The sequence below is a fragment of the Triplophysa dalaica genome, chromosome 8 (assembly GCF_015846415.1).
Source record: "Triplophysa dalaica isolate WHDGS20190420 chromosome 8, ASM1584641v1, whole genome shotgun sequence".
NCBI lineage: Eukaryota > Metazoa > Chordata > Actinopteri > Cypriniformes > Nemacheilidae > Triplophysa > Triplophysa dalaica.
The window spans coordinates 8,645,200-8,659,884 of record NC_079549.1 but is presented as its reverse complement, the minus strand read 5'-3'; the positions used below and the strand labels follow the sequence as shown (position 1 = coordinate 8,659,884).

At 39.1% G+C, this 14,685-nt stretch overlaps 1 protein-coding gene across 1 annotated transcript in view; it reads right to left on the bottom strand.

Moving 5' to 3' along the window:
* The window catches only part of myo10l3 (myosin X, like 3), a 62,218-nt gene that overhangs the window by 8,865 nt on the left and 38,668 nt on the right, over window positions 1-14,685 (bottom strand). Inside the window, exons 21-32 of the mRNA XM_056754805.1 lie at window positions 9,000-9,106; window positions 7,669-8,091; window positions 7,520-7,547; window positions 5,222-6,076; window positions 3,318-3,441; window positions 2,567-2,810; window positions 2,367-2,462; window positions 2,108-2,201; window positions 1,959-2,014; window positions 849-991; window positions 464-658; window positions 176-333 (exon numbers count right to left, since the gene is read on the bottom strand). Coding sequence (XP_056610783.1) covers window positions 176-333; window positions 464-658; window positions 849-991; window positions 1,959-2,014; window positions 2,108-2,201; window positions 2,367-2,462; window positions 2,567-2,810; window positions 3,318-3,441; window positions 5,222-6,076; window positions 7,520-7,547; window positions 7,669-8,091; window positions 9,000-9,106 — 2,523 coding nt within the window. The remainder of the gene's footprint in view (window positions 1-175; window positions 334-463; window positions 659-848; window positions 992-1,958; window positions 2,015-2,107; window positions 2,202-2,366; window positions 2,463-2,566; window positions 2,811-3,317; window positions 3,442-5,221; window positions 6,077-7,519; window positions 7,548-7,668; window positions 8,092-8,999; window positions 9,107-14,685) is intronic.

The following is a 14,685-nucleotide window of genomic DNA, read 5'->3' as shown; positions in this document are numbered from 1 at the left end:
AACACTACAGTATTTCACCCTGAGGGTCTGCTGAGGCTGGAGGGATACTGGCTTCAACAACTGAAACATGACCATTGGTATAAAAACACAACATGAGATGTGAGCCAAGAGGTGTTGTGATTACCATGCCATGAAAACCACTAAAAGTAACAAAGTCATTTCAGGGTGAATTTACCTTGATGTCTCTGATCAGTTGCTGGGTTGGCGTTTCTATGGGAACCTTGTTGTCTATGGCCGCCTGAATGGCTGAAGCCCATCTCATGGCTTCATTCAGCAGCTTGGTGTAGAGACGGTAAGAATGCTTCCTTCCATGAACTATTATGTTCCAGTAACCTGTGGAAAAATATGTTCAATTAATTTTCAGGATATTCTGTTCTTCCTATCTCCTGTTGTTTGTTTCCAAATAGGTTCAAATCATCTATGACACATGGATTTATCTTATTAATTTTCAGTCTTGACTCACCAGTCTCCTTGAAGACCTTCTCATCGGGCTGAACTACAGAACACAGGCTGTTGAGCACCAGTGTGCCCAGTTTAGATGCACTGCGCTCTGAGGATTTATAATAATCCAGTGAGTTGTTGGTCAGAACAAACCAGCGTTTTTTCAGTTTGAGAGAAGTGCTTTTTCCACTGGACTTCATCTCTTTATGTAGCCAGCCTGACACAAGAAATTACTGTCATTTATCACACTATGCAGAAGGAAACTTGTTGCTTGTGTGCATTACATAATTATGAAATAATTGTATATTACAGAAAGAATATCTACACAAATAGACACTAAATACATTTGTGTTGATCATTGACTGTATGAAGTACAGTGCTGGTAAATCTTTGTGAGTTTAACCCACCTCTGACTATGAACTCCTGGCCATCTATTCTGGAGTCTCCTTTGGGTTTCTGCAGGAGACCAATCCAGTGATGCATTTCCTCTGGTGTGTCAGTATTACAGTGAATCACACGATTAGCAGTGATTATAACAAATGAGTTTGGCCTGAGAGAAAAAAGTTCTCATGAAATGATGCATGCTAGCACATAACTAAAACATAGTACTGTATGACGAAAGTTCACCAAAAAATATAAAAAGTGATTTCCACATTGCAGGCTGAACCTGGAAGAACTGGAATATACCACTTGAGTCAAATGGACAAATTTTGTCCTTTCCCTTGACTTTTGCTTGGTTCAATTCCATTTTAAAATCGTAGAGTTTTTGAATAGCATGACAGTAAGTAAAGAAATTAGTAAAATTCTCACCAAGAATGATAACTAAACCAACATCAATTTATTTTTAAAATTCTAATCACGTTCTGCTGTTTAAATGTGTGAGCACTTTTATTTTAAATATTTTTCGGTTTGCTGTCAATGTTTTATGTTTCATCAGCTGTAAAAATTGGCTCTTAAAGTGATCCCAATAATACCGCTCATGTCTTTCATTATGGATATACTTTAGTTGTGGTGTAGACTCTGCTACTCTCTTAAAGTCACTGTGAACCGGAAGTTGCGATTGTTTTTACTTCATTATTCTGACGCATTTCCAGGTGAACTGGAATACTGAATTGAGAGTAAAAAAAATAAAAAAATGGCTGTGGTCTGTGAAACAGGCATTGCATTTTGACAGGAGTTAACGGATGCTCTGCACAAGCCGTCTAACACCCTGTCTACACTGGATGTGAGCAGGGCAACTCGACACAACAGATGCCTTGTTCTTAATGGCATGTCACATTAAGTGTAGACAATTTTTTAGTATAATGGGTTGTAATAGGTTCTATTGTCTTTTGCCGTGTCACGACGCGTCCGGTGTAGGGTGTAAGTTACGTCTTTGGAGATGGATAGCCACTAGAAAGGCGGAAGTGCATTTTCCGATTTTGATTGAAGATTGAGAGCACATGAATTTCAGGAACAGTGTCAAGAGATCTCATCATTAGTTACCAACACCAAACACAGGTGACATCAAGTATTACCTGTCTGGGTTGTCAGAAGCACAGACAGAGTCAATAAGCCCAACATCCAGTGTTCCCTGAGGATGGAACATCACAGGTCAATATCAAATTCTTACAACACAACAGTATGTGGCTAGTACATGAACACATTGTGTACATTGTAGACTCACAACTGCGTTCTTGGGATTGGCATGTTCATGCTGCATCTGCAGGAGTTGATCTGGTGTGGCACAGTGAACTCGGCTCAGGACATTAAACCAGCCGCTGCAACAAAAGGACGCAGACAGGAAGCATTACACGTCTGTGAGAGATCTAGTCAACATTATGGAAATCTACCACAAGGAGGCACTAGAGATAAACGGTTATACATTGTAAAGTAATATATTAGATCCACAGATAGCTTTACAGATTGTATATGTTAAAAATTACCTTGCATCCTCAGGTGTCTCTGCATAGATCTGATATGTTCTCTCCTCGGTCACAACATTCAGTGCATTCTCCTTCTCGTGGTTGTCCACAATCTCTCTGTGATTGAAACACAGGGTACACATTAGTGTATAGTACTAAAAATGTTGAAATAAAGTAAAATGACAACAAGTAAATACATCCTTTTGGGAGTGAGTTCTTACTTGGCAGCACGGATATCAATGGTTCCCCTCAGTTTCTCCTCGCTGTCGTTCTCGAAGTACATGAGTTTGGCGTCTCGAAGGACAAACCAGCGCATCTTCCAGTTCCTGCGGGACAGGGTGGACATTCCTCCCCCTTTCTTGTAGAGCCAGCCTGACTTGAGAGACTCCTGCTTGGCCCTAAACCACATAAACGTCTCGTCCTTCAGAACACACCAGCGTCTGCGCCATGGAATCATCAGCCCACCTTAAAAATGAAAAACAAACTTTGGCTTCAGTATATACATTTGTTATGTTAAATTTGATCAATTTTATTCGGTTATATAGGAAGGGTCCAAAAAAAATTATCAAAAATCATCACCAGATGCCAAATACAAATAAAAATGTGTTTTTGGATGCCGATTAGCTGGTAACATTTTTAGAAACTGCAAGGAAAACATATGCATTAAGACACTGAAAAAATGTGTGTTCATGTCATACATGATGCTCCATGTGACATAATGACTTGCATAATAATATAGAAGAAATCTCAGTGTAAATAAACAAAAACGTTTTTTAGAAAAAACATAATTTCGCAATAAAGCTCAGGTAATCAGTTCAGTTTAATGCTCCAAAATTTCGCCAGAAAGATGTGTTTTTGACAGGTAGATTTTCTAATTCCACTACCATTGGTTGGTCTGGTAAAATGTTTGCTCTAAACCCTAAACAAAGACAGAAATCAAGCAATTTCGTGGTAAAAGTAAAAAACACTCACTCTTCATGTACAGATAGCTGTGGAAATATGGAGGTCCGCTTCCATTTAGCAGATGCACTCTACCATTTGACACCTCCTCATCTGTGTCCACATATCCATCATTCTCATCATTACTGTCAATAAACTGTGAACAAAAAGAGGATGTAAACATCAACAACGAGTATAAAAAAAAACATTTGGGCCCCTTTTCACAGACACGGCTTAGCTTAAGCCAGGACTATGCCTTAGTTGAATTAAGATCGTTATGTCGCTTTTAAGAAAATGCCTTAGAAGAATACATTACTGGTGAGCATCTTGAGACAAAACAATGGCACTGATGTATTTTAAGATATTTCTGGGCAAGTTATATTCAGTTAAGACAGGTCACACATTCCTTTTAGTCTGAGACTAGCCTTAAGCCTTGTCTGTGTAACCGTGAATAGTTTTTTTTGTCTAATATTACTTTTCCTTACTCTGTAATCGTACACCTTGGAGCACTGTGTAATTTTTCTATGGCAGGGCATATCACTGTCTTACCCAACTAGTTAATGCAAACAAAAACAGGACGAGATCAGTAAATGTCTTCCCATTGTTTGCATTTATGACACGTTTCATATTACACCCGAATAGAACTTAAAACAGGCCTCTGGGTTCAAATATCCTCGAGCGAAAAACAATAAAGTTGAGGGGAATAGTGTTGGGAGCAGGTGTAATAGGCATTGGCTGAATATTCTGAAAATGTCCTGAGGGGTAAAGTTAAAATAGAATTCAACCATTCCCTCTCAACCTCAACTAGCAAAAAATATTAGTGGCTATAAGAAATCTAGAGCAATACACGTAAGTGTAAGTGTTGATGGGATTCTTTACTATATCATAAGTATTACAGTTATCAAAAATTATGTCCTTAATGTAGTGTTTTTGTTGTTTGGCAATACTGGATCTCGCAACAACTGACGTTGTATAACTGTGTAACCCAGATATAATGCATATTGTCTTTCAGGTGACATGTTTGCTTGTGAGGTGTTTACATGGGCAGTGATTCTTTTGTCAAAACGACTTTATTTAATTTATTCTTTGTGAGATTTGAGGTGACAAAGACCACTGCAAATGTATGAAAGATTAATCTTATGCGCAGCTACAAGCAAACAACTAGTAACGAGTCAGTATCAGACTAGTTCTCCACAAACTCTGGAAAAAATTGTCTACTTACTGTAGTATTTTTGTCTTGTTTTCAGTTAAAATATCTAAAAATCAAGATAAATTTGCTTGAGGCCAACTGGATTAGAAACAATTACCGGAAGTAACAATGAAAGCGACAATACTTTACAAATTAAAGGAATAGTTTACCCAATATTAAAATTATACGCACCCTCAAGTTATTCCAAATCTGTATACATTTCTTGTAATGCTTGTAACCAAACTTGGCCACTATTGACTAACATAGTAGGAAAAATTACAATGGTTGTCAAAAGAATCCCAGAACTGTTTGCTTTCCTACATTCTTCAAAATATATTATTTTGTGTTTCAACAGACCAATTTTTCATACTATGGTAGACAATGGTGGCCAAGAACTGTTTTGTTACAAGCATTCGTCTACATAACTTTCTCTGTGTTCAGCAGGACAAAGACATTTATACACAATTCTTTTCATATTTTTTTTCCTATAAATATTTTTTTCTCTCATGTAAGTTATACAGCAATTTTTTTGTATAATTTTTTGACACAGCATTAAAATACTAAATTGTCTTTGAGAAGTTTCATCTCTTTCTTTGGCATGTGGTGGAAACAATGCAGAATGTATTTATTCAGGTCTTCCTGCGACTAGGGAGCTAGTTGTCCAGTCAAGCCAAGCCACTAGCTGACAACGAATTTCTCATTATTTTCTCATGAAACTCAATGGTGTGTGTGTGCTAAATCAACTCACTGAGTCTGAACTTCCTCTGAAGGAGTCGATGCTATTGTAGGTACAGGACCTGCGTAGCACTTCCTCGTCAGTGAGGTGTCCGTCATTTGTACTTCCTGCGTCCCCACAACTCCCCAACGCCTCCTCAAATTCTTCCTGGTCATAGTCTGACTCAGTATCTGGAATAATGCTGAAGTTCGTCTCCTCTTCTGACAACACAATCTCCGTTACAGTTTTCCTTGAGTTTTTATAAACCACTCCATAATCTCCTTTGGTTAAAGTCAGTGTAGGTGGAAGAGAGGGCGGAGCTGAAGGTGGGGGTGGGGGTGGAGGCGGAACTGTGGGTGGAGGTGGGGGAATGTCTGAAAGTCTGTTTTGTTTCATGGAAGTACTAGACTTTGGTCGCTCCATACGTTCAGGTGAGTCCAGCAGACCTTCGGCGAAGGCGGGCGGTGGAGGTGGAAGACTGGAAAGAATCTCCTTGTCCAGAGGCACAGGAGATGGGGGAGGGAAGTCAGGAAGGGGTATGCACTCGTCGTCCGCGTGGAAGCCTTCGTCCACCTCCTCCTCGGCCAGTGGCGCGGTGGTCTCGGACGGGTCGTGAAGGTTCTCTTCGCTGGAAAGTGACTGTTCCAACCCTCCGAAGTCTAGCATCTCCAGGAACTCGGTGGCCACACGTGAAGCCTCTTTTTCCAGCTGGTAGATCTCTGCGTCCCTCTTCTGCCGCAGTTCGTCTCTGGAGCTCTCGTTCAGTAAGGAAACCCCTTCGTCTCTTTGTCTCTGTAGCCGTTCAATCTCTCTCTCCAGTCTCAGGATCTCCTCCATCTGACGACTCTCCTCTTCGGATGTGTACTGGCACAGGCTTTGGGACACCCTCTGAAATATAATGTAGTGACAGTTTAATAATTCTATATTTCTATAATACAGTTTATTCATTCGGTCATTCATTTCAGCACATTTAAATATCAAATAAAATGGCAGTATGGTAATATTGTGGATTTTGGAATGCTTAAATGAGTAGTTCACCTAAAAAGATGAAAATTCTGTCATCCTTTTCTCACCCTCTTATCATTTTAAACCTGTATGACTTCAGCAAAACACAAAAGAAGATACTATATTTTTTAACCAAGATTTAAGGAATGTTTGTAAACGAGGTTTGTCCCTATTGACTTGCATTGGTTTATTGTCTATAGAATAAAATCGAATGGGAACCAACGGTTTTTGGTTACCAACATTCTTCAAAATATCTTCTTTTGTGTTTGGCAGAATACATAGTTTTGAAATCTCAGAATCATGACAGAATTTTAATTTTGGGCTGAACTACTCCTTTAATGCATGCATTTTCTATTTATTATATAATAAGTGTGCATGTAACCTATATGGCCTCATTCTTTGAGACAGGGTTCAAAATCACATTATTACACAGTGCTCTGATATACATGATTCTGATTGGCTAGTTGTGACATTCCAAAGTATATTAGTCCCTTAAAACAAACTCTAAAAAATGATGCCGGATCATCTAGGGTACTGTGAGTCATCCTGACCAGCACAGTTTAATATTACACATAAATTAAAGTAATACTTCATCCAAAAATTTGCTCACTCTCTCGTAATTTCAAAAATGTTTGATTTTCTTTCTTCTGCAGAACACAAAAAATATATATTTTAAAAATAGTTGTTCACTGGTCCCCATTCGCTTGCCCTTGTTTTGTGTCCATACAATGGAAGTGAATGGGGGTCAGTGCTGTTCGATGACCAACTTTCTTCAAAATATATATTTTCTGTGTGTTCTGCGGATGAAAGAAAGTCATAAAGGTTTTAAATGACAATAGGGTGAGTAATTGATGACAGAATGTTCTTTTTTGGGTGAACTATCACTTTAAATATAAATATGCCCAACGAATAACATACAGTACGAGACTATATTTACAAAAGATTAAACAAAATTGAATGTTTGTCTTTTTTGAACTGGGTGTCTTTTCTTAAAACCGATATTTAACAGGTTTTCCTCTTGTAAAGTTGCAAATGAGCTAATAAGTTTTCGAATCAATATTTCATGTCCAATAGTTTTATTTCGAGACAGGCCCTGATCACCCGTCTGGATTTATTTTGCGATACCGGCTGTCTGTATATGACACTTTACTTATCGGCTATATGAGATTTATAAATTGATTCTAAAAGCATGGCACATCCATGGCAGCATTTTGGATCAAATACCCGTATAACCAAAATCCCAAACTTTTTAAGGGGATACACAAAACACAATCTTTTTATAAAAACATGACAAAATTCAATTCATGTCCAATAAAAAAATAAAACCTTTTGGTTGTGATGACCCACCAGATCCCTAAAAGGAAACACAAACAAGTACAGAATTTATTCAGTTAGAGTAGATTAACAGTACAGCTGAACACAGATTCAGATTAACCTCAATTCACAGCAAAATATTTCAACAGATTGTGGTTTACCTGCTCTGTCCTGCCTCTCCGTCTTCTACCTCCTGCAATATCTGTTTGCTTTTAAGCTCTTCCTGCGTCCTGTTAAACTCTTCCTCTTCCAGCTGTATCTGCAAAGCCTCTTCCTCTATCCTCTTCTGCTCCTCCTCCTCTCTTCTCTGTCTCTCTACCTCCTGTCTCCTCTCTTCCTCAAGTCTCCTCAGCTCCTCTTGTCGTTTCCTCTCTTCTTCCTCCCTTCTGATTCTCTCTTCCTCTTCTCTCCTCTGTTTTTCCTCCAGGAGCTGTCGGTAGAGTTGGCGAGCGTGTCGTCCACGGAGGTGTTTCTGGAGAACCACAGCAGCAGAGCGGAAACGCAGGAACACTTGTCTCCAGAAGTGAGCGCGGTAGTTCTTTTGGATTGTGATGGTGCTGCTCTGGACTTTTTTATAGTGTTTTCTGCAAGACGGACATGACATTAGTTACATGAGTTTTTTTTATTAACAATTGGTTTAAGCATACTTTAAAGGAATTATGTGCAATAAAAGACTGAAAAAACATATTTTGTGCACAGATGCAGATTTTGATATATGCAATGACATATGCTATGACATTTTTAAGTGTGACTTGGGGAACTAAAAGTGACAGATTATCCAAAAATGTTAATTGTCATTTACTTACCCTCAAAACCTGTATATGACTCAGTGGAATCACAAAAGAAAATATTTTGAGAAATGTCCCTTCGGCTTGTCAATGGGGGCCAGTATGGTTTGGTTACCAACGTTCTTTAAAATATATTATTTTGTGTTATACAGGTTTGGAATGACATGAGGACAAGTACATAAAAAATGTTAATTTTTGGGTGAACTTAAGTGTCCAAGTTTAAGTGTCCAAACACTTTGGCAACACTGTATTTGAGTCAGATTTATGCTGCAGATGCCTGTATCACGTGACGCTTAAAATCCAGAATCCCAGATAGTGTGTGTTTCATCATTTCTAAACACAAGTCACAAGTAAACATGCTAACATCCCTCAAACTTGACAGAGACAATGGACTTATTCTTAAAAAAATTGCAAATGAACAACAAGTTATTAACTTTTTTATAGTACTAAACTAATTTCTTTCCTTTTCCTTTCATTGTAAATTAAATCCACCAAGCATTCTCCAAGCACTGATTCACTCTGTACTTACAAATCATTCTGCAATGCAAACTTCCAACAGCATTGAAATTAGCAATTCATCCCCTCATTCTTAATAAAAAGTCTCCGAAGTCACTTGTTAACAACATTCTTAGCTGACTCACCCAACTTAATTTCAACCGAGAGCTTGTTTATTCACAAACACACATGCACAAAGCCTTACTAACCTTGCCACATAACCTAGTATATGGGCCCGGATCACCATACCAGCTGCTGTGCGCACCTCTTCTCTTTCCTTCTCCAGCCTCTGCTCCAGAGCTTCCTTGAGGAACACCTGCCAGATCAACAGAAAAGAAAGATAGAAAGAGAGAAGAACTAGGGTTTTGGTATCCTGATGGGTAACTCTCCAGACTTTGTGAGCAGTGCTCTGATGTTCTCAGCAGGCTACAGGCAAGAGGGAGCTGAGCTGTGGAGCTCTGCCATTGTGCTGAAACCACAGCGCTCTGATTTCCTGTTACTGCTGCTTGGGCTATTCCAGACAGACTGACGTGCACGAACACAGAGAGAGAGAGAGAGAGAGAGAGATGAGGGGAGGAGGGGGAAAGAGTGGCTCTCCAAAGAGCAGGCCACACCCTCTCTCTAGCTCTCTCTCAGAAGCAGGAGACATGGAGATTTAACCCTTTCCTCATGCTTAAAGGTAAGGCCTTGGGGAAAAACAATGGAAGTTAATGGGGGGCATTGTTGTTTGGTTACCAACTTTCTTCAAAATACCTTCTTTTGTGTTTCGCAGAGGAAAGAAAGTCGTACAGGTTTGGAATGACACGGAATGAATAGGTGAGAAAATGATGACATATTGTTTATTTCTGGCCAAACTATTCCTTTTAAATACATTGCCAGCTAACAGGTAATGTTTTCAGAACGTTTCCAAAATGTTTTCTTAAAGTTATCCATAGCATTCTTGCAAATGTTAAAATATCATTTTATTATAATCATATTTCATTGCTAAATGTTATTAAAAAAAATGATGGTTTGTGGTAAATTTTACATTTTAATCTAATTAATAAATATTATAAAGAAAATCTGAAATATGTTTTTGTTAGCTAGGTTGCACTTTTATCAGTAAATGTAATGTTCAAAAATAGTGTAAAGAAGAAATATCAAGTAAATACGACTGCCATAAAAAAATCAAAAGTCATGTTCCTTTACCTGTGAACTTTCCATATGATTTTTATCATAATGTCTACCATAATGTATTTTTATACTGTACAAACTGTATATTCTATCCCCTGTGTGGGGACATTTGGTCCCCACACAGTAGGGTTTACCATGATTACAAACACACGTTGTCACGTCTAGCTTCCCACAGATCTTTTAAGCTCATTGTGAGATTTCCCGGAACCAATGACCCAGATGTTCCTGTAATCACTGACGCACAGCTGCAGACACACACACACACACAAGGAAGTTTCCTCGTCCACATCCTTCCCTCATCCAATGCAAACTCTGAGCCCCAATCTAGGTAACACACTTCCTCAACACACAATCAACGTGTATATAATTACACACAGATTGTTCAGAACGAGGAAACATTATCCAAGACCCCTTTCTCAGTCTGCCAACCAACCCCCAACCTTCACCTCAAATCTGACACTCGCCAAAAACACAACATACAAAAGGCAAGACGACTCACACCTAAAGAACACACTTAAACCCAATAACACTCTCCTGAATCTACACCTCAGACTAAGATAACAACCACAACGGATTGTCAAACACGTTCAGCAGTGGCCAACGTAGTAATGAATCATTATCTATATATCAGCCCCTCTGTCATCGGATCGGTTACCCAGATCTTCACCCACTCCATGAGAACCGCACAAAGATGTTTGCAAAATCATAAAGGTTACTGGAATACATTAAACTGTTAACAAGAGAGGGTCTTTATCTACCAACATGAAAAACATACATGTGTGGAACATAAGGATTAACATCGACCATACTCGGCTCTCCTGATGTTTTAAGTCATGTGTTTGATCTACCCCCCGTTGCTTAAAACATTTGATGTGGTGCATCAGCACCGCCCATGAGTGATTCATATAAGAGACCGCTTATTTTTTCTATGGATTCCCGGCAGATGGAGACAAACAGGATGGAGAATCACCTATTTGAAACCTTAAGAAAAAAATGTCTCAAATCAACAGGTTATTCAACAAGTATGACTGTCAAGTCTGGTGAAAAAGTGAAAGCCGTAGGTTAGAGTAGCTGACCTTGAATATACTGGTGCTCTGACGTGCTGAGAACAAATTGCAGCTGAACAGCCCTGACCCTGTCACAGAACAATGAGGCTATTTTACAGCTAAACAATTTGTAAAGCATGACTCTATTCATCAGGGAGAGAGTCTGTGTGTCCAGTGCGTGCATGTATCTGAATCCGTTTGTCTCTGTGTCGTTACGCATGTGTGCGTGGGAGCCAAATAAACAAGAGCATTATAGGACATTGCAAAATATCACATTACGTTTTCACTCGTCTATTGAGACGGATAAATTCAGAGGGATGGTATCTTGCATTTGAGGTATATATCATCGAAGTTACTAGAGATGAGAGATGATTTAATGAATAAACAGGTAACTAGATGTTCTTTGACTTTGTTGTTTGCTGAATTTTTGCTGTGCCAGTGTGCCACAGCTAGGGTGACCACCCTTCCCGCTTTGCGTTGTATCGCACAGCATTTACACCCCTTGTCCCGCAAGTCGCATATTGAGAAAATGCCCGGCATTTCAGCAGTCTAGTTAGTTGTGAAAAAGAAACTCTTTTTCATTATTTGTTTGTTCTTTAATACTTTAGTTTTCTCTTTTTGAGAAGATATTCAAAGTCTACAACATGATTACTCCGAGTCCGATCTGTGCTCAAAATTTGAAAGGAATCAGAAACCCTTAAATTGAAATCGCCATTAAAGTTGTTTTATGTTAGAAAACATTTTATCTATGTCTTAATTATTTTATAGTTGGAATGGACTAAATAACCACTCATTTTTATAAGTAAAAAATGATATACAAATGCTTTCACAGTTTCGCGTTTTTCAATGGTGTCCCACATTGTCCCACACAAACGGATTACTTGTCCCACATTTAGTTTCTCAAAGAAAATTCACCAGCCGCCACTGCTGTCAATCACCAGATACTGCTAGCAACCCTGTCATCTCTAGGAATCTCAGGCTCTCCTCTCCGCTGGTTAAAATCCTACCTCTCTGGCAGATCTTCAGGGTGTTATGGAGGGGCGCGCCTGACCACTGCTCACCACATGATCATTGGGGTCCCTCAGGACTGCTTTTTCCATTTACACGACATCACTGAGACTCATCATACGGGCACATGGCTTCTCGTATCACTGTTATGCTGACAAAACCCAGATCTACAGCTGGTTTCACCCAGACGATACCACTGTAGCAGCTCGCATTACAGCCTGCCTAGAAGACATCTCAGCTTGGATGAAAGAACATCACCTCCAGCTGAACCCTGCCAAGACAGAACTACATGTGTTTCCGGCACACCGCATGGTGCAACACGATCTAATCATCCAATTTAACATATTTGATGAAATATAGTCATATTTGATGAACAACTGTCCGTTATGCCTTATTCAACATTAGAAAGGTTAGACCCTATTTCACTGAGCATGCAGGACAACCCCTTTACCAGGCCCTGGTAATCTCAAGGTTGGACTACTGCAATGCTCCCCTTGCTGGTCTTCCTGCAAAGGCTATCAAACCCCTCCAGCTGGTTCAAAACGCAGCAGCACACCTCGTCTTCGAACAGCCCAAAAGGGCTCATGTGACACCCCTTTTCATCTCTTTCCACTGGCTACCAGTTGAAGCCTGTATACTTTCCATACTTTCACACCCTCCTACACTCCTACACCCATTCAAGATAATGCATTCAGCAAACCAGCGGCGTCTTGTATTGCTTTCCAATAAGGACAGTAAATCGCTTTCTCGCTCATTCTCCTTCACAACTCCTTCCTGGTGGAACATTCTTCCTTACTCAGTCCGGTCAACCACATCTCTTTCTCTCAACAGGTATTGGTTTAGCTTTTTTTTAAACCAGTAACTTGTATTATATAATTGTATTATTGCTGTATGACACATCGCTTATTGCTCCCTAAACTCTTTGTAATTTCCTTTGGATAAAAGCATCTGCTAAATGACAAAAAATTTAAATTTAAATATGAATCGATGTTAACTCATTCGGCGCCAGCCTTTAAAAAAAAAAAGTTGCCAGCCTACGCCAGCGTTTTTTAACATTTTCACCCAACTTTAATGGCTCACAGTACGTTTTCTGTAAATAATATATGGACAAATATATGAAAGAACAGAGACTCAGCTTTTAAACAAAAGAAACCGTATTCTTCTATCTTCATTTGCTCGTTTTTTATCACTCCGTAGATAAGGGTAGGTTTTTTCAAAAATGCCTCATTTTGATTAAACAGCTGAGATCATAATTATTTTTTGTCAAAGATTCCGCCCAGATAACACTCAGAACAATTATTAAAAACCGCTAAAACATATACGTTCTAGGTTCTGGGATTCTGTACTTTTCCCCAGGGGTGTATAATAGCGCCACCTGCTGTGCAACAGTACAAACACTGATTGCCGTAATAACTCATCTTTGGCGGGGAAGCGGTTTTTTTTTAATTGAGGAGATAGCTTGTCAATGGAGGTGATAGAGTTAATATAAATACTTATATTAGTAGCCACTAGCCAGACCTCTCAACAAACACTAATCAGAAGTTAAGTTCGGGCCAAGCGCATGTGTAAAGGAACCGACTGTAGAGTAATGGTGGAAAAATGTCTACCAGTCTGATCTAGCTGGTTTGATGGTTTAAGAGAAGTTTTAGAGAGGATTTGAGGCCAGCTAAAGACCCACGTGTCTGAGGTAAAAGGCTAGATAAACACGTTTAAACCAGCTAAGGCCATAAAACCAGTTTAAAATGTTTTTTTAGACATTATGTTGTCTGTGTTTATTTAAGGATAATGACCAGCTGACTGTACATTATTCTTTAGATGGTAAATGTGTAGTTTTAGTCTGCATTGCCTTTTGCTCATAATGACCCATTCAGAATCTTCCGACCACAAACCGTAACAGGTCATCACCATCTCCATCTCAAGTTGATTTTTGAGAGAAATAAATCAGACAATCCAAACTCAAACACCAGTGATCACCGTAACCGAGCATCGATCTAACAATGCAAACCCTAATAAAGAGATATCTTTCGTGCTTTCAGTCAAGACAGCCCAAAGGAAATAACACAGAGCTCGCTGGAATCAATTAATTTAAATAAAAGCGGTTCGAATCAAAGGACACAAGAATGTCTTTATTTAAAGTGCCTTCCTGCTCCAAAGAAACCGCAGAGCTCCTCTTACTGTAAAAACAGCCTGGCTGGAGTGCTGCGCTTAATGTGTGGCAGAGACTGACTGAGGAAAGTGAATAATTGACTGATTACAAGATAAGAATGAATAGACAATGTTGAACAGAGAACAGAAAGTAATCTTTTCAGCAGCTGTACTTTTGTTGCCAAACGCCCTTAAAGTGGCCTCGTTTCAGGCCGGGCACATCCAGATGAGTCATTCAAAAGTGAGTAACCACAAGCCAACTTACCAAGGAAACATTTTTTTAATAAGGCTTCAAAATTAACATTTTGTACAAGAATTTCTAGAATTTGATTGAGATTTTACTGTAGGTTCTTTATTCACAGGTTCTGTGTGTTTTTTATGTTGTATTTATAAGTGGGGTTTAATTTTGACTGGGTTTTATTGTTTAAATGGTGAAAAGGTGTGTCCTAAAAGGTAGACATTATTGTCCTGTCCAGTCCATTCGGCTGAAACCTTGGTAATGGGCTGAATGATGTGACTCATT